At 42.6% G+C, this 20,471-nt stretch overlaps 1 protein-coding gene across 4 annotated transcripts in view; it reads right to left on the minus strand.

The window, feature by feature from the left end:
* The window catches only part of CREB5 (cAMP responsive element binding protein 5), a 394,423-nt gene extending 390,543 nt beyond the window's left edge, over positions 1–3,880 (minus strand). For 2 of the 4 annotated variants that reach the window (XM_045792959.2, XM_045792961.2), the window contains exon 1: positions 260–3,783. In XM_045792959.2, coding sequence (XP_045648915.1) covers positions 260–262 — 3 coding nt within the window. In that variant the 5' untranslated portion in view covers positions 263–3,783. The other 2 variants (XM_087860952.1, XM_045792960.2) reach the window with 2 other exon arrangements.
* Positions 3,881–20,471: the final 16,591 nt, after the last annotated feature.

Here is a 20,471-nt window from a genome sequence, read left to right on the forward strand (position 1 = left end):
CATGAACATTATTTTACCCAGGAAATAATGGTCTTATTCACACACACACACATACACACACACACACACACACACACACACACACACCTTCCACACAAAATGCTACCAAGTCCCAGGAAACTGACAAAGGCAACATTAAAATTCGGTGTGAAGTAAGCATTCCATTTCTGAATTCCATCCACAAAAACATAAGATCGGCCTCATTTAACCAACTGCAAAGTTCCTTTCTGCTTCATAAGCATAAGAAACATCATCTTACCATTATTTGTAGAATAAAATCAGCAACGTGTTGCTTCCTGCAGTCACCAAATCAGGTTTTTTTCTTCCTTTCTTTCTAGTAACTTCTTTTTCACCAGCAAGATTAGGAAGAAATTAAATCTTTGAGTATTTGCTTTAGAATTTCAGACCACAAGATTGTGAAACTAGCTCTTAGTTAAAAAAAAAGAACGAACGAACGAACGAACAGGTCTGGTATTTTACAATCACTTCTGCAACCCAGAGGTACCTCCTGGACTCCGGTACCTCCTTTCCTCCCTCGTTTGCTAAGTTTCTTTTAGTAATGAGACTAATTTTTCCAGTAGCCTTGAACTCCCCAGATTTAACTGACATGGAAAATGTGACTAAAAACTTGTAGAACTGTCTAGCCTCCAACCCTACACAGAATCAACTTTGTTGGAAGTGTGGAAGAACACCTCGCAAGCAGCTACTTGCTCGTTGAGTCTCCTGCACTACAACTGCTCAGAACACCAAAGAACAGTGCGCCATCTAGCTAGCAAGTTGCACTCGCCATTCTAGAAGGGGGGACACCTTCAAACCCTGGGAGTTAAGAACTTGTCAGGGTTCAGCTGCTCTGAAGGTCCAATTGTTTATTTAAATAAAAAAAAATATCGCTACTGAGATAATCCACATCGAGTGGATATGGGAAAATTTAGGTTATAATGGCACTACAAACTTTTACTTCTAACTTTGATTTACAAGATAAAAGCAAGTTTTAAATTAAAAGGGCTTTCTGTTAATAGAGCTTATTATTCTGAAGACGGGGAATGATTTTCTTCGAAAGTTGTCCCTGGGTGCATGCCTATTATCTTTGCTTTTCCCCTTCCACTAATGAGCATTTATCTAAAGAGCCTGTTAATCCTCTGATGTGTGCTTCTGGTCAGAGGTAACAGTTTGAATAAAACCACTAATCACTGATCACTAAATCACTGATCATTAATCACACTCTCCAGTGCTGGTGACCCGGACCATTTTTTCCTTTAGGTCTATGCATCACAAACAAGAAGTTTAACGTTTGAGATGCACGTGCATTCTGCAGGGGTTATACTATTTCATCTCTAGATGTGAATAAATAATAAATACTGCCACAAACTTGGGGAAGGATGTCAATTAGACCCCAGAAAGAAGTTTCACAAATGCCTGCTCTACAGCAGGGCTGTTTCACTTGGAAGAAAGTAGATCTGATTATAACAAAACATGTGTTCTTCACGAAATGCCCACATACTCAGAATATAAATGTTCCTTAATTTAGCTTCCGCCAACTTCAAATCAGAGAGCACCCAAATCCTCTGCCCCACTCAATCCGACACTCCGTCAGTAGATTTTTTATTTGATTTCTGCTGCACGCACACACCCTCCCCCACTAAGAGTTTTTACTTTTATCCCTTGAACACGTCACACAGTGTTTTTACGGCAACTGCCAGATAGGCAGATTCTGACTCAATTCTATGACTTAAGTACTCAACCTCTCTTTAAATATAGAAACTTAAGGTTAAGAGAGAGAAATACATACACCAATTTATTGTAAGGTGCTTTGGGTTCAACCATTCACATTCCCTCACTTTGTAAATCAAACGTTGAATCTTGATTCTTTCAGCTAAATTTGATTTAATCGGCATCCTCACTTCTTGGGTCTTCCCTCTTCCGCTAAAGAGTTGGAGGAAGGCGCTATGTAAAATTAAGTACCTTGTTTGCACTGGGTGTGTTGCTTTCCTAAGTCACCACAGGGACACAGGATTATCATAAGGACTCTAGACGTTTCCTGAAATGCCTTTTCTATCAGGACAGAGCATTTTCGCCCTGGAGAAAAGGGCTCGCTGGTGCCTTTCTTAAATAATAGAAAAGGGCAGATTGTGTGCCTTGATCAGGTACCGCGCTCCCCTCAGACACCAGAAGCTCTTAGGCACACTCCAGGGATGGTGATCGCCCCAGGGAAAGCAATAAAAGGCGGAGGCGGGGCCAGAGTGATAACGGTGTGGGCGGGAGAGGGGGTAAAGAAGGAAGGGTAGGGGAAGGAGAGGGCAATAAAGATGCCCAGGGAACGGGAGTTTGTACGAGTATGTTGGGGGTGGGATGGAAAGCGGAGTTGCTTTGTCAGCATTTCTAAACCCCGAACTCTTGAGTATCTGAAGCTGTTAATCAAACACTTACTGGCCTGCAGAATGACGTAATGGACCTGTATCCAGCCTTTATTCCTTGACACATGTCAGAGAGGGAGGGAAAAATAAAAATCAAACACCACTCTGAGAACTCTGACAACGCAATATACAAGCGACCCACTCCAGTTCCTGGCCTGGAACAAACATCAAGTGGGGGTGGCACCCGTTCAGGCACAGTTGGGGAGGGGGTGGACAAGGTCTGAGGCTTTATCTACCGTATACCCACTCCCCACGGAAATAATTCTATGGCAAAGAAGCGGGATGCAGTTGCCGGGAGAAAAGGTGTCCTTGGTTCCTTCGCGCGTCTTGCCCCTCTAAGAACTTCGTTAAAAGTTTAAGCGGTTGCGTGGAGAATCTGTCGGAGAGGAAGGCTCCGCCACCGGGTCCTGGGGACTGCCACCGCGCTGCCGCGGCAAAAGCGGGAGCTGTCATTTGGGGCAGCGGCGGGGAGGAGGTAATGATGCCAGCGAGAACGGGACGGAGGCAGGAGACGGCTGCAGTAGTGAAAGCGAACAGAGCCGCGACACTCTCGAGCTTTCTGCGCCTGGAGCCAAAGCCAAGTGCCCTTCAAGGGCCACGTCCCCTCCCCGGGCGCGCGTGCCCACCAGCTGCGGCGGGCAGCCTTGCGGGAGAGGTGGCAGCAGCAGGCTCGGCACCAGGAGGGAGCGAGCCCCCCGCACACCCGCCCGCCCGCCCCCTAGGTGACCCGGCGTCCTCGCCGCGCCCGCTGGAAGTTTGCAAACTTTCTCCGGGGGTTCCGCCGCATCACCGGGAAGTTGGGGACACGGGGGGAGGTTCCTGGCTCGCCGTCTCCGCTGCCACCGCCGCTGCCGCCGCTTGACCGCACTTCTGGAGGGTTCCGCACCTTGCCAGGTCTCTGGAGGCAAACACACACCCCCGATTCATAACTGTTCCCCGTGTCAGGGAAACACACGCGCGCTCCCACACACGCACCACGCCGGGGAGGACACGGCGCTCGCTCCACTTTAGCATCCCTCCAGTCGCACGGCGTGGCGGCCACCGAGACGCGCTCCGGAACGGACACGGCGTGGGGTCTCTGGAGTGGCCTCAGGACACAGCAGAATTCCACAGTCCACCAGCATTTGGGGCCGGACTTTCCTCTGTTCCGCCAAAGTGTTTACAAACACAGATCACCCTCCAAAGAAATGCATCGCATCTTCCCTACTCCTTGCCCTGTGACCTGCCCACTGGACCAAGTAATCTCGCGGCTGCTGCCGAGAACCAACCCCTGCAAACCAAGTACGCTCCCGAGATGGCTCCCGCGGCAAGTGCAACAAAAGTAGCTAAATGCAAAAGCCCCAGAAGTGGCCGAGCCGTATTTTTAGGAACTTACCAAACAAGTGTGGAGAAGGCAAGAGCGGAGCCCGGGTGAAGGGACCACGTTGGACTGAGCAAAGATTACAATACATTCTATTTAGAGTGCATTACATCACCCCCCCGGTGACGTCACGTGGGATTCCTGAACTTCTAAATCATTGCGGTCCGCGGGGGAGGGAGCGAAGAAGGGGCGGGGCCGCCGCGCCGAGGGGGCGGACCCCACCCCGGCCCCGCCCCGCCCCCCCGCCCCAAGAGCGGACCCTGATGCACCCGCCGGGGAGCGGCGGCCGCGGCGGCGACCGCGCAAGCAACAGCTTGCAGAGCCCAGCGCCGTGTGACACGGCTCCCTGACATTAGTGGTGTGAGTCAGCTTGGAAACAATCCTTACGGTTTCCGACAGGACCACGGAGGAGGCAGGGACACGGGCTCTCCCCCAAGCAAGGCTGGTAGTGTTTGAAAGGTGTGGGGATGGGGACAGGGGGTAGGGGGCTAAGGGGGTGCTAAAGGGTGCGGGATGAGACTTTCTGCAAACAGAAATGCAAGACGCTCCCCCCTTCCCCCACCAGCAGATGTCCAGCTCCTTTTCGCCTGCGACAGGCGTGACCTCATTAGAGTGTTCCCTGAATCCTAGCTTCCCAGAACATTCATTCAGCACCTTTTCACCGTCCCCTACCCCCACCTCACCTCCATGGGAATAACTTCTTGACTGTGCACCCTTACATGGAATACACAACCCCCACCTTTTCCAAGACCCCTGCTTCATGAGTCTGAGAAGCTGGAGGGGAGTTTCTCCAGGAGGCGAAAGGTGAATTACAGCTAGAGCCAAGTGATGAGCCTGATTTAGACTCAGCGTCAGAGCCGGAAGGGCCCTTGGCGATCACTTCCAGAGCCTCCTCTGTAACTCGCCCAAGCTCACAGGCTGGCAAGTGGCAGAGCCAGAGCCAAAATGCAGGATCTGGGCGCCTGGTCTGCAGTATCTTCCTGACAGCTCCGTGAGCGAAGAAGTCTGGCGCTTTCAGCATCGGCCAATCACCACCCCGTCCCCAGTTTAATTTCCATTCTGATTTCTCCTTGTGAACAGGACTCAAAGGGAAGGCATAGGCTAAATTCCAGCCGATCCTAGATGACCACTGTCCTCCTTGCAGCGTCTCACCGTTGACAAAGCACTCGCACCCATCTGAATGCCCTTGATTCTCACAACCACGGAGCACACGAAGGAGAAGTAGGGCAGGTGTTGTTATTATCCCCATTTTACAGGTGAGCTAAGGCAGACTCCAGGAGGTTAGGGAGCTGGCCTGAAGTCACTTGGGCAAGTGGTGGCACTGGGACCAACCCAACCCCTGTTTTCAAACCCCAGATCCCAACTGGGCTCCTTTCTAGAACTCATGGGTTATTTGGTGGTTAGAATCTCTGCTACCACCCTGTTGGCTGGGAGTCAGAGTTTTGCTTAGGAACAGTTTAGCCCCCATTAACAAACAATAATCATTCCTGACATTTATGTAATATCTAACATTTATATAGCACCTCTTATCCCAATGCATCATAACCATGACTGTGCAGTTTGCCACAGAATCATGACTGGGCTGGCTAAGAATTGTAATGCTTTGCCCGGATCATCACATACTACTTCTGAGCTGGTTTTGACCTACTAAATATTAGAATTTTGTATTTCCTTTCTGCTTTTAAGTGTTTAAACAACTCCCTGCCCTTCAGTGTTCTTTGAGACCAGAGGGACTGGCAAGTTTTTGTTTCTTACAGCCTTATTCAGAACTCATCATTGAGTTTTCCATTTGTTCTTTTCTACATGTAGCTCTGAAGGAACTGCAAAAGAAGGGCTCCAGTCCTAACTTGAAATCTTAACCAATAAAACTTCAAATATGACAGCCCAATTAGCTGGGTTTAGAGAAGGAAGCAGTAGCCTACTGAGGAATGGTCTTCTTGCCTGCATTCCCACTCAATAATGAGGAGAGCCTTTTCCATCTAAAGCACGTAGTCTACCTCCTTCTCTAGCAAATAAGTGTGAGCCAAACAGGGAACAAACTTGAGACAGAAAAGGGATACAGCTTAATATATCAGAGCTCAAAGAGCTAATCTTCTTTCCAGGTGACAAGTGTGGACCAAAGGAATAAAATAAGAATTGAATAAGCAAAGATGAAGTGATAAAATCTTTAAAACCCGCTAAGCAGTTAATCAACATATAAATTTAAAACATTTAATTCCCAGTATTCTCTAAACAGAAACATATACATGAGTTTTAATGCAAGTAGCTTATCAATTTTTAATACTATCCAAATAATTAGTTGATCTTTAAAAATGATTGCTGAACTTTTGTTTGACATGCTGCTACTAGTAAACAATTCCCCTGTCTGAGCCATGACTGACATAGAAATACACAGGGAACTTTCCCAATGACTTCCCCAGTATCTTGATAATCATTAAGTTATATGGAGTCTCAGTAGGTAGAGAATTTCTCTAAATATCGGCAATATTGTTCATGGTGCAGACTCCTCTCTCAGCATCTGCTGAACTGACAGCAATTTCATTCAAAATGTTTCCATCCATTGTATTATAGGGTGTGTATATGTGTGTGTCTGTGTGTGTATATACACAAATCTCTGTTACCAACTAAGTGACACATAAAAACTTTCTGAATGTAAACTGAAGAAGAGAAGTGGTGTTTTCAGTTTGGACTCTAATGTCAGACTGCCAGAGTTCAAATCATGACTTTGCTACTTGAGTTTTAACTAACCTCTGGGTCTCAGTTTCTTCATCTATGTAATATGGTGATAATCATAGTAACTCAAATGAATTAAGAATTGTGCTTGGCACAGGACAAATGCTATGTAAGTACTTGCCCTCACTTTTATTAATGAAAGCAATGTGGCTAATGCCATGATAGTAGGGCATTCAGTGATTTTAGCAAACTTGACCAAATAAATGGAAAGAGAACCTGTTCCCCATACTTCTCCCAGCCCCCACACTAAACCAGGCATGCACCGTCTGTACCAAACAGGCTCTCCTCTGTCAAATCGTGCCCACAGAACCCTCATGTATGTAGACTAAAATTCTTGCATGGCTCGTGCTCACCCAGTCTCTTCTGGGATCCCTCAGAGTTGAAGTCCCATGGAGGCTGCAGTTCCCAGAAACAGCCATGGAAGAGCCTCTCTAGAGGTAGGCGCTTCAGCTGGTGGTGGCCATAACCTGGGGCATTTGCCCGCTCAGGTGCTAGCAACGCCTCCAGGAATGTCATCTCCCCCGATAGGACTCCATCCATTATGGCCTCGTGGATATGCGAGGAAGGGCATCCTGATAAGAGAGTCAAGGTAAACTGGCTGGGGTACCACCCACCCAAGGTCTTCCTTCCCAGTCCCACCTCCCTCCCCAGGGTAGGGGCACAGGCACAAGCCCACTGGTAAGGCACCACATTGGTTGGACCTATAAGGCGCTGACTGGCATCCATTCTGGCCAGTGAGAATAGATGAGACCCCATGCTAGACAAAGGGTTAATCCTTTAGTTGGTGGATCAGAGGACAGTCCAAGGGAGAAGCCTAGGCAGCTGGGCCAGTGGGGTAGCACAGAACCCAGAGCAGTAGTTATTTACTAACCCTTATAGAAGAATTTTAGTATTTTAATAAATTTACAGCCTTACCAGTGCTTACCTCCTGAATATGAGGCCTGAATAGAACCATCTCAACAGTCCTCAGACAAGAAAAAAGTCTTTCAGCTTTGTGCTATGATTTCAGTCACTTCTCCAACATTTAACAAAGGGTGGCAGGTCTTCGCAGTGCTAGGGATTAAAAGAAGAAAAAGGTCTCCTTCTTCTGAGTTTCTAGGCTCCCGAAGTTATCAAACTTAGTAGCATAAGAAGCACTTGGACAACTTGTTTTTTGGGTGAGATTTCCCCAGGGGTTTCAGTTCAAAGCTCTGGCACTAGGCTCAGGATTCTTCATTTGTGATTCTGATACAAGCACCTTGGGACCCCACTTTGAGTGATTCTGGTTTAGTGAATTCATAGACAGGCAGTGACACAGGAGAAAGCTGAGGAGGGAACAGAAGAGTCTGCCACCTGCAAGGCTAAAAAATAGGTCTATGACTCCAGCCTCATTTACTTGAGATCAATCCTGTAGCTGCTTCCCATAAACACACACATACTCCTAGAGAAGGCTTCACCTCGTCCCTTCTACAGACACCCACTCGGAGGGACCTTTCCCATTTATATTTTCATTCATGGTTTTTTGGTTTTTTTTAACTGAGTTAACAGTGGTCGTGGAAAAGATGCTGGGTTTGTGGTGAAACCCTTAGCTGTGCTCCTCTGGGAAGTTTCTATCCCTTCTAAGATGAACCTTCACCAGGTTTCTTCATTATCTTTTCTTTTTTAAAGTAGGCTCCACACCCAGCATGGATCCCAATGTGGGGCTTGAACTCACAACCCTGAGATCAAGACCTGAGCTGAGATCAAGAGCTTAACGGACCGAGCCACCCAGGCATGCCTTCATTATCTTATTTGAACGGGTGAAAATTTTCAAACAAATGGAACTATAACACAAGCATAACATGGCTAGCTAACACTTACCAAGCATTTACTATGTGCCATGCCTTGGGCTAAGACCTTTAGGTGTATTCTTTCAGTTATTCCTCGCAATAACCCTATGAGGTGATTGGAATCATTGTCATTTTGTGATGAGAAGGTAGTTTTATTTATTTTTCTAATTTAAATTTTAGTTAGTTAACATACAGTGCAATATTGGTTTCTGGAGTAAAATTCAGTGATTCGTCACTTACAACACCCAGTGCTCATCATAACAAGTACCCTCCTTAATATCCATCACCCATCTAGACCATCCCCCACCCACCTCCCTCCATCAACCCTCAGTTTTGTTCTCTATCGTTAAGAGTCTCTTATGGTTTGTTTCCCTCTCTCTTTTTCTCCCCCCCTTCCCATATGTTCATCTGTTTTCTTTCTTAAATTCCACATATGAGTGAGATCATATGGTATTTGTCTTTCTCTGACTGACTTATTTCACTTAGCATAATTTACTCTAGCTCTATCCACGTCGTTGCAAATGGCAAGATTTCATTTCTTGATGGCTGAGTAATATTCCATTGTGTGTGTGTGTGTGTGTGTGTATATATATACCACAGAGAGGATAGTTTTAGAGCAGTGAGTAACTTGCCCAGGATTGCACATCTGGGGTGTGGCCAAGCTGGGAGAGGGACCCAGAACACTGGTACAGTACCAGAACCTGCTGAAGCCTGATGGGACACGGTGCATGTGCAGAAGCAGAGATTCAGCAGTGTGCCCACTGTTCCCTCCCACCTCATTTGCATACAGCACTACTGATGCTGCATGGGTGTTCAATGAGACCCAGAGTGAGTGTGAAATAAGCCTGTTTCATCTACGGTTGAGTGGCCTAGGGAGAAGTGGGCACTGACAGCCCTGAGAGGCCATACTTTCCTTTCAAACCAGAACTTTCTTGGAACACAGAAAGGAAAGGCCATGGCATTCGAAGAAACAAAAGAATAAGGAACCCTGTCTTACTCATGTTACATCGCTGTGCTGGCCAACCAATCACATACACTGAAAATGATGATATAAAAGAAAAGGGAAAGATGGGGCAGCCCTCACTTCCTTTTCCTTTCAGTCTTTCCTTACTCATGAGTAAACAGAAGGCAGAGTTTGGGCAGAATGTGTGCACATGAAGAACTGTAATAAAGACAGCTGAGTTCATTTTGTGCAGTGTTTCCACCGCTCTGGTAAGAACAAAATACATGCACACACCGGAGCCGTGAAATACAAATTGTGTGAGTTCTGTGATTCCACATACAAGTTAACTTATATTTACATCTATAACTGACATCGCACAATATAAAGATTAATGGTAGAATGAATGCTAATAATTTAATATTTAAATTTTGTGTTACTTAGAATGACACATTAAATAGCAAATTAAAAATACCACCAAGACAAATCGAGAGATTAGTTCTGAAAGAGAGGAAAACCTTTTCTATTTAATGTTTTGGGGGCTTTTTTTTTGAGAGAGAGAGAGAGCGCAGGGAGAGGGGTGCAGGGAGAGGGAGAGAGAATCACAAGCAGACTCCACACTCAGTGCAGAGCCCAATACAGGGCTCGATCTCAGGACCCAGAGATCATGACCTGAGCTAAAATCAAAAGTCAGACGCTTAACTGACTGAGCCACCCAGGCGTCCATCTATTTAATATCTTTAATGACTTTTTCCCCATCTTTGAACAAGGGGCCTTGCGTTTTTCATTAGCACGGGGTCCAAGAATTATGTAGCTGGCTCTAACTACAGACAAATAATTAATGATACCCATCATGCCCCCAGGTCCGCGCTCACTATGCTGAGAGTACAGGCAAGCAGAGAACAAGGTCTAACAGCCTCAGCTTTGTCATTACTAGTGTTGTGACCATGGCCAGTCTCTTAACCTCTCTGAAGTTCAGATTCTTCATCTGTAAAATGGAGCTAATACACCTGCCAGGATATTACAAGGATCGAATGAGTTAATATATATAAAGTGCTTAAAACAATGCCTGGTACACACTAATTACTGAAAACAAAGTTAGATGCTATTATGCCTTATAAGGTTTGGGGGAGAATTTAATAAAATAATCTATGTCAAGTGCTTAGCACTGTTTAGCATTTAGAATGTGTTCAGTAAGTCTTACATAAAATTGCATGGAAACTATGATACTGAAGTTCTACGGATGAGAATGGAGGAAGCAATCTAATTAGTCCTCAAATTAAGGGCCTTAGTATAAGCCGCTTGTATTTGAAGGAGAAGGTACAGTTACATTAACAAATCTGCCCTGAGCTTGTGGGCAATAGAGCAATTTTATACAAGCTGATGTTCTAGTTGAAGCGATCACAATTTTCCCTTCTAGTCTTGACCTATACACGCACGTTATACCAACAGTTGTGTAATTACATTAACTCTTATGTGGTTTAGATTTCCTAGAATAATTCCTTAAAATCCCAACAGGTATAGCTTGAAAATGCCACGCTTTTGCATTGGAGGTGAGGGTGCATATCAACTCTGAAATGTTGCTTAACAAGGGACAGCCTGGTCACTTGACTCAAGCTTCGGGAACCTCATCTGGAAGGTTATCGGTTCCTGATGGCTTGACCTATTCCTATAGGGAATTATTGTATTCCCCACCTTATAAAACTTAATGTTTTCTTTTGAACCTGGCTGAAAATCAAAAGGCTTCACCTATCCCAAAGAATAGTAGAGTGTTAACATCCCTATAAAAGTTACACTTATCTTAATGTGTTCCTTTCTCTTTTTTGAGAGACTTGATTAAATGAAATACTTTTTTTTTCCATCTTGAGATTAAGTGAAAGAGATTGACACCTGCTCTGAAAAATGACCCAGAATAATAGTGCTGTGTCAGCACACTCCAAAAATTTTAGTCATTTCCTTAAGATCAATGGTAAGTGGAAAGTAACGGTTTTACAATAATTAGGAGTCTTTTATATATAGGGAAGGTTCATTTAGACTAAAACATTATTGATATCACATAAATTAGTATTGAGCGTCACCTCACATGAACTGATATTTCACATACCACCTCTTTTTATATCATCGTTAACCACATGTTTAACTCATGTACTGCTGACGTGGAAGGTTATTCTCGTCTCTGTCGGGGCATCCATAAGTACCTTATTTAAATGATTCTTGAGAATTTCAGTAGCTTTTAAACCTAATTGATCAGCGATTCCTACTCATTCTTACATGATACAGAATGTTTAAAACCTGGACAGTTACTCTCAGCCTCATTTGAATCATGAAAATTATCCACTGAAGAAGACAGAAAATATAAAAGCTTCCCTATCCCCCCGTTCTCCTCCCCCACCCTGATTTTAAAATATTCTGTCTATAGCTTTCACAACAGTGCCCTTACTTGACACTTAAAGAGAATGCAGTACAAAGAGTACACTGGGACATTGTGCTGTTTAGAAAAAACCATCTATTTTCAGGACTGCCGTGGCTACTTAATGTTATGCCAAAGTCTGAGAAGAAGGAAAGAACCCTATTATTTGTGTGTACCACCATCAGTTCAAGCCCATTATATATTTTATCTCATTTAATCCTGACAACTCTGGGTGGAAGAGGTTATTACTCCTATTTTATTGATGGGACTACTGAAGCTCAGAGAGGCTGAGTAATCTGACCAAGGTCACACAGCTAATAAATAAGGCAGCTGGGTTTCAAACCTAGTTCTGACTCCAGAATCCCCACTGTCCATCACATCCTGCTGCAGCACCCTTTATTTCAAGACACTCCATCTCTCCTTTCAACCCTTCTCCATGATATTTTACCGTTCTGTTGAGCAACCCATCGATGTGTGTGTGTGTGTGTGTGTGTGTATGTACCTATATAAGCAAAGGCTGGAAACTGCTGTGCCTCTCAGCGAGCGATCATTCTGTTGGGAGTTGTACCCCTTCATAGACTGAGTCCTGTGTTCGTGGAGGGGAGCAGTAGACCTAGTTGATGATGGGCAGAGGACCCAGCATAGCAAGATCTTGGTTAGAATAGGTAATCCAGGTATATCATGACCCTGCTCGTGTTTGGAGGACTGTGGTCTAGAGAGCCAGCAGCTTCCCACTGCACTGATCATGAGAGTATTATGAACATAGTTTTGACCTTAGCCCCAGTGACAAGACAAATCAGTGAAGGCAGACAAGGCAGCGGTTGCGGGTACGGAGGCTGGAGGAATACTCAAAACACTGACTGAATTTGCCAGAAGACAGATGCAAAGACACTTAAGGTTGCTGGAATCCTATTTATTTCTTTCATTGCAATAGTTGCTCATCCATTTTCCTTTTATGGACTCAGATCTGGAAGATGCTACATAAAAATAAAAGCTTTAAATTAGGAATAACACCTTGAGAAATACAAGAGCTTGCTCTTCCTCTCCATAGCCAGAGAGACCCCTGATGGTCTCTCTTTCATTTTTTAAAATATTTTATCTATGTATTTATTTAGAGAGAGAGGGAGTGAGAGAGCACATGTGGGGGGGGGGAGTGGCAGAGGGAACGGGAGAATCTCAAGCAGACTCCATGCACTGAGCGTGGAGCCCAACGTGGGACTCTGTCTCACAACCCTGAGATCATGACCTAAGCCGACATCAAGAGTCAGATGCTTAACCGACTAAGCCACCCAGGCACCCCTCTATTTCATTTTTTTAATGAAAACATTTTCATTGTTTCTACAGATTAGAAAATACACACTTATAAAAACCTCAAGTAACACAGAAGTGTTTGACATAGAAAATAAATTTCTCCTTATAATCCCATCCAGAGATAACCACTATTAATGTGATGAATATCCTTCCAGAAATTATATTAGACATATAAACATAAAATGCATGCATGTGATCAAGCTATATATTCTGTTCCCAGACTGCCTTTTCCCACTGCACAATTTATTGTGGACATCTGTCTGTGGGCATACTGTAATTTGGCATCATCCATTTTTATGGTTATATAAGATTCCATTGTTTGGGTTTAATCAATTCACTAGACTGGATATTCATGTAGTTTCCAATTTGTTGCTATTATAATCAGTACTACAGTGGACACCTGTCTGTGTACTTGTACATACAAATGTGACTACTTTTCACAGAAATGGTATTGCAGGGTCACGGGCTATGCATGTCTTAAATGTTATTACATTCTGCTTTATAGCCCATCAATTGGCTGTCCAAACTGCAATGAGCAAAAGTGCCTCCTGTCCCCACACCCTTGTCAATAGGGTGCATGTCTTAATAGTTAAAAGTCTTACATGAGATATCAAAAAGATGAAAGTCTATCTTATAAGCAAAACTGAAATTGGTGGTTTCTACAGAGAATTCTACAAAAGGAGGACTACACAACAAATGTTAAGAGATTTTAACCATAGAATTCACACTCATAAATCATCGGAACAACAACTAACCTTGATTATTTTGAATTAGTGTAAGTCTGTCCCACACATTCCATTCAATTAGGATAACCCTGTGAAGCGACTATCATTATTATCATCCTCTTACATTCTACAGCTGAAGGGACGTAATTAGGGAGAGATACAGTAATTTGCCTGGTAAGAGGTGGAACTGTAAGAGGTGAGGCCAGTAAGAGGTGGAGCTGGAATTCTTATCTTCATTTTTTTATTGTGGTAAATACAGACAACGTGAAAGTTAACTTTTTAATCAGGTTTAAGTAACAATATAGAGGCATGAGGTACATTCGTACTGTTGTGTAATGATCACCACTATGTATTTCCAGAATGCTTTCATCATCCCAAACAGAAACCCTGTACCCACTGAACAGTAACTCCTCATTTCCTCTCCCCCTGGCACTGAGATTTGAGCTCATGAAACCTGAGGTTAAAGCCCCAGACTTAAATACCTGGATCTATTGCTTTGAACGGTTCTACCATTTTCTCCTTCATTGTCTATCTGAATTAAACTCAGGTTTTAGTGTTTTCTTTCCATGAGTAGGGCCTTGAGTGATAAAGGAACAGAAGCCATAGAATACTTCCAGAATAACGGAAGGCTTTGTGGCAAAAGTGGGATTGTTGGGCACAAGTCAAGTCTCAGCATTGCCGATTTACCATTCCTGAATTTGCCTGCGGTAGTTCTAACTGCGAAACAGGAATGCCAAGGTTTTATGTTAAGTTGATTAGGTTTTTAATGAAAGAAGAACACTTTTTATCCCGATTCTCTAATCCAAATAGACTGACCAAGGGGCAGTTGTGGCATGTATGGATCTCCTCAATGCAAATCCCCAATATCCCAGAGTCTGGAAGAAGAGGGAGATGCGGTGTCCTCCAGGGGCTGGCTCCAACCCAAGAGACCCAGACAGATGAGATCCTTACGTCTCCTTATCTTTTTATGTTGATCCCACCCTATCCTAAATTTTGCTTTCCCAAATAGAGCCTTCTGGAATGCAACTGCCATCACTCATTCAGTTGTCAAGGGGTGAATGCCTGACTTTTTGGAGGAATACCACTCTGTAAATCAGCCACCAGGTGCTGCTTATCCCACTGATGGATGTCACACATCCACACATATGGGACCTAAAGCAGAGCTATGGATTTTTTCTCCAATCCACATATTGGATTTTTTATCTCTGTATTTTAAACTTATTACACTGCTGTTTTAGAACAAATTCTTCTTGAGAAATCAGTTTCCACATATCATTTAACACTCCAATCAAAGGCACTACAAGAAAACACCTTAAGAAAATGTCTCTATATTTTCAGGGTGTTTCAAACTTATAATAAAGTAACTGTCTTCACAGAAAGAGACCCAAATTTTTTCTTCATTTTATACTCACAGCCCAGTGAAATGAATAAAGGCTAAATAATGTAGAATATAAAGAGGACAAGGGGAAAGGAGCCAAAGGAGACAGGTATAGACGAAGACAGGGAAAATGGAGAAGAATACAGAAATTATAGCTTCATTCTCAGTTACCTGGTATTCCTCAACTTGCCAAAAAGAGAAAGAAATAATAGCATCCAAGAGTTATGGTCCTGTCTTAAAATAAAAAGAAACTGCAATTAAAATGATTAAACTAAGTAAAACAGACACAGGAAACATATAGAAAAAAATATATTTCCTGTGCACTAAGCCTCTGATCCCATTAAATACTTAAATAATATCTTCCTGACATCATGACTGTAGGAATAACATGTTACTTTCATATTTATGACATCAAGATTACTAGTCTATGAAAAAAGATATTTAATTTGCAATTTTTAAGTGGTACTGATACAGATTAGTATACGTTACAGAATTAGATGCATATGCTATATCAGCTAGTTGTATATTTTGTTATAAACATCCCCAACAGGTTTACAAAAACACCACCTAAAATAAAAATAAAAAGTGTATCTTATGACAATAAAAGCATATCTGCGTCACATCCAAAAAGAAGGGAAAGTTGGGTGTGTATGTGTGTGCGTGTATTTCCATTATCCCACATTCTTCTTTCTAGGGCTTTATCTAACTCTTTCTTGGGCACAGTGCCATATATCTATAAGCCTTTGTATCTTCTGATTAAAAGAAAATAAGTGTAGAATCATGTTTGCTACAGTCTGCTGCCAAAAGCCCATGTCTATAATCCATCATTAAAATGTGACAGTGTACGGCTACAAAGAAAGAAAAATCTCAGTTGTCATGCTCATTTGCAAATGTTTCAGGGGCTGGAGATTGTTTGGCAATCCTGCTGTTTCTAGGTTATTTGTGGAATAACCAGTTTAATTGAGCTGATGATTGCCTTGTGCCTGCATTGCACTTCTGACTTAGATCTTTATTTTCCACAGTTGGCACTGATTTGTGCTACGTGGCAAGGGAATGGCATGCATTCAGCAAGCCCAAATTCCAGAGTTTCAGCCCACCCCTTCTTTGCCCTTGCCAATCTGATTTCTGAGGAATTTGCCTAGAGTTGCTACAGGAAAAAAAAAAAAATGGAGAAGGTACTCCTTGCCCTCCTTTCCGACCATTTCATAGAATACCTCCTTTGGCTTAAGGTATTAGCCCCATTAGGGAAAAGGCATTTTATGCCTTTATTGAAATGAAGACCTGCTTAGGATGTCCTCTGTAATTGGAGCACACCCTCTGCATGTAATACACAATGTGGACCAACCTGTTGCAACCTGGAGAAGAGTACAAGTCAGATATTTGCTACCCAACGGAGGCAGTTGGAAAAAGAAAAGGGTGGGGGGAACCTGGGTTAACAACAACCTTGTCCTGACACGCACCAAGACTATAGCAAGAAGGAAAATTGAAAACAGAAACACCAGGAAGATCAGTAAGAAGGCAGGGCCCTTCTTTCTTCCTTTACTTTGTTCCTAACAAATGTTCATCCTTGTCCACTCTAAATCATGTCATTTGAACGAAGCCTGTGTAAAAGGGAAGTTCATATTGCAAAGCCAGTGTGGACAGAAACTGCCCTTGACCACTAATGGAAATGGCTATATCCTATGTTGAAATGGGCTTGTCCCTTGAGAGTAGGTGAGTACCCCGAGCTAGTTGAATCTTAGAATCTAAGATTATGATGGAATGAGCAGATGTCATCTAAAAGAGCTTTCATGGGCACCTGGGTAGCTCAGTCGGTTAAGTGTCCGACTGTTGGTTTCAGCTCAGGTCCTGATCTTAGGGTCCTGGGATCCAGCCCTGCATCTGGCTCCCTGCTCAGCAGGGAGTTTGGTTAAGGATTCTCTCTCTCTTCTCCCTCTGTCCCTCCCCCCCACCCACACGCATGTGCACGCTAAAATAAATAGATCTATAAATAGGCAAATAAATAAAATAAAATAAAATAGAATAGAATAGCTTTTATTTGGGACGCCTAGGTGATTCTTGGTTTCGGCTCAGGTCATGATTTCAGGGTCCTGAGATTGAGCCCCACATCCTGGCTCTGCATTCATCAGGGAGCCTGCTTAAGATTTTCTCTCTCCCTCTTCCTCTGCCCCTCCCCATCCCACTGGCGCACATGTGCACACGCTCTCCCTCTCTAAAATAAAATAAAATAAAATAAAATAAAATAAAATAAAATAAAATAAAATAAAATAAAATAAAATAAAATAAATATAAAAGAGCTTTCATCTTCCATGAAAAGAGCCTAACACAGGCCCTTTTCCAATGAAAATTTAGACAACATTTTTAGGTACATCATGAATTTCATCTAAAAACCTACAAATAGTTTTTCTAAAACCCTAAGAGAAGAAACTACAGTTCCTTTCCTCCTTCAGGGAAGAGAAATAAGCCATATTCTCTCAAAGTAGGGTAGAAGATAATTCTGACGAACATTTCCAAATACACAGAAGTCACTCTAATTCAAAGAAGGCATGAGACCAACAGACATGCTAAAGCAAAATAGGAAAGTACAGCAATTCCTTCACTCTTCCTTTACAAAAACAAATAAAAATGCAAGAGTTAGAAGATGAATTTGCAAACAGCCTTCTTTTCATGACAGAGTTTTCAGCAACATTGTTCTATCCTAGGTGAACCAAATCAGATCCAATACTCAACGGGCATGGCATATCACTGAATTATGGTGGGCACAGAGTCAGATGTGGATGAAGTGTCTGCCGAAAATTGAAAGATGGGGGATTCTCTATTAATATGAGTTATATGAGAAGAAAGCAAAGGCTTCCGAAGAACACTTGGCTCCCCACAGGACTATGCTACTTGTGTTAAGGACTAATGTATTTAAATTAATAGATCTACTCGGCTTTCTTTTGATTTATGTTAGCATGGTATATCTGTCCCCATCTCTTTACTCTTAATCTGTATGTGTCTTTGCATTTAAGGTACATTTCTCGTAGACAACATATAGTTTAGTCTTGTTTCTTTTATCCACCCTGACAGTCTCTCTCTTTTAATTGGTGTATTTAGACCATTCACATTTAGAGTGATTACTTATGTAGCTGGAATTATATCTATCATATTGGTAAATATTTCACATTTGTTACCCTTGTTCTTCTGGGGTTTTTTCTTTGGTCTTCTACTCTTTTTCTGACTTCCCTGTTTTTAATTCACATTTTACATGATTTCATTTCTTTTCTCTTAAGATATCAATTATACTTCTTTTTAAAAATATTTCAGTGGTCTCCCTAGAATTAGCAATATACATTTACATCTTAATCCAAGTCCACTTCAACATGATACCCCATCAGAGGTAATCCAGGTACCTTATAACAGAGAATTCCCAAGTCTCCCTCCCATCCATTATAACTTTGCTTTCCTTTCTCTTATTCATAAGCTATAATCACCCAATACATTGTTGCTATTATTAATTTGAACAAACTGTTTTCTGTTAGATAGTTGTTGATGTTCAGCTGTGAGAATGGGATTGATGACTTCCAAACTCTTTACATATTGGACTAGAACCCAGAAGTCAATCTTAATTTACATCACAGTGAGACCAGGAAAGATCAGAGAAAGGCTAATTAAGATCTAGTAGAAACAGTAATGAAACCAGAATCCATAATCAATCATCAGAATATCAAAGTAACCAAGAGAAGTTGAAATAAGTAGGGAGATGGGTGGAAATAAAGCACAGAGGAGGAATAAGAAGAAATATGTTTGAAAAATTTAAAGCTTTAAACTTGTTGCTTTCTTTATGAAATGCAGTCTGAGGAAACAAAGTTTCTGAGAAGAGAGTCAGACCCAACAGAAATATTTAATGTTTCTTTGCTAAAAAGCACCACTACCTCATGGACTGAAAAAGATTGCTGTACTTAAAAAGGACAAATGAGTAAACAAAGAGGCAGCATTAAGTCTGGACTCACTAATGATGAAATCTGGTCACAAGACAGACATGGTCTCAGTTATGGGACTGAGGTACCACCTGTACCTGGAAAATCTCCTCATTTTCCCAGCCTTGTTCTCCACACCTTTGAAAACAAGGCTTTGACTACATAAACTACCAGACCACTCTGTTCTGAACTTCTAAGACCCTATGTCAGCTATATTTGCAATAGAAATATTGAGCTATCATTGGTTAAGAGCAAGAGTGAATTGGAAAGACCCAAGGGTGAAAGCCTATGAGAGAAATACTGTAAAACCCATAAGGTGTAGTCCCACACAAACCTGGGCTACTAGAAGCAAAACCACAGGATGTAGAACAAAGCTTGCACTTGGGAAGTGAAGAAGAGGCAACCACAGCACAGAGTCCCAGAGGCCAGGATCTTCTGAAGTATAGTGAAGCCCCTGATCGACAATGGGGAGAACAAGAGGGCTCTTTACTTTTTTTCCCTTTCTAATTTAAATTTAGTTAATTAACATATAATGTATTATTGGTTTCAGACACAGAGGTCAGTGATTCACCAGTCTTATATAATACCCAGTGCTCATTATATCACATGCCCTCCTTAATGCCCGTCACCCAGTTACCCCATCCCCCACCCCCTCCCTTCCAGCAACCCTCAGTTTGTTTCCTGTGATTAAGAGTCTCTTATAGTTTGTCTCCCTCTCTGATTTCATCTTGTTTTATTTTTTCCTCCCTTCCCCATGATCCTCTGTTTTGTTTTTTAAATTCCACACAAGAGTGAGATCATATGGTAATTGTCTTTCTCTGATTGATTTATTTCGCTTAGCATAATACCCTCTAGTTCCATCCACCTCACTGCAAATGGCAAGATTCCAGGGTTTTTTTGATCGCTGAGTAGTATTTCATCGTGTATATATACCACATCTTCTTTATCTATTCATCTGTCAATGGACATCTGGGCTTTTTCTGTAGTTTGGCTATTGTGGACACCGCTGCTATAAACATTGGGGTACAGGTGCCCCTTCGGATCACTACATTTGTATCTTTGGGGTAAATATCCAGTACTGCAATTGCTGGATCATAGGGTAGCTCTATTTTCGACTTTCTGAGGAACCTCCATACTGTTTTCCAGAGTGGCTGCACCAGCTTGCATTCCCACCAACAGTGCAAGAGGGTTGCCCTTTCTCCACATCCTCTCCAACATCTGTCATTTCCTGACTTGTTAATTTTAGCCATTCTGAGCAGTATGAGGTGGTATCTCATTGTGGTTTTGATTTGTATTTCCCTGATGCCGAGTGATGTTGAGCACTTTTTCATGTGTCTGTTGGCCATTTGTATGTCTTCTTTGGAGAAACGTCCAAGTTTTCTGCTCATTTCTTGAGTGGATTATTTGTTCTTTGGGTATTGAGTTTGATAAGT

Source organism: Ursus americanus, chromosome 3, assembly GCF_024610735.1.
Source record: "Ursus americanus isolate L20-20 chromosome 3, mUrsAme1.1.p, whole genome shotgun sequence".
In the NCBI taxonomy this organism is placed as follows: Eukaryota; Metazoa; Chordata; class Mammalia; order Carnivora; family Ursidae; genus Ursus; species Ursus americanus.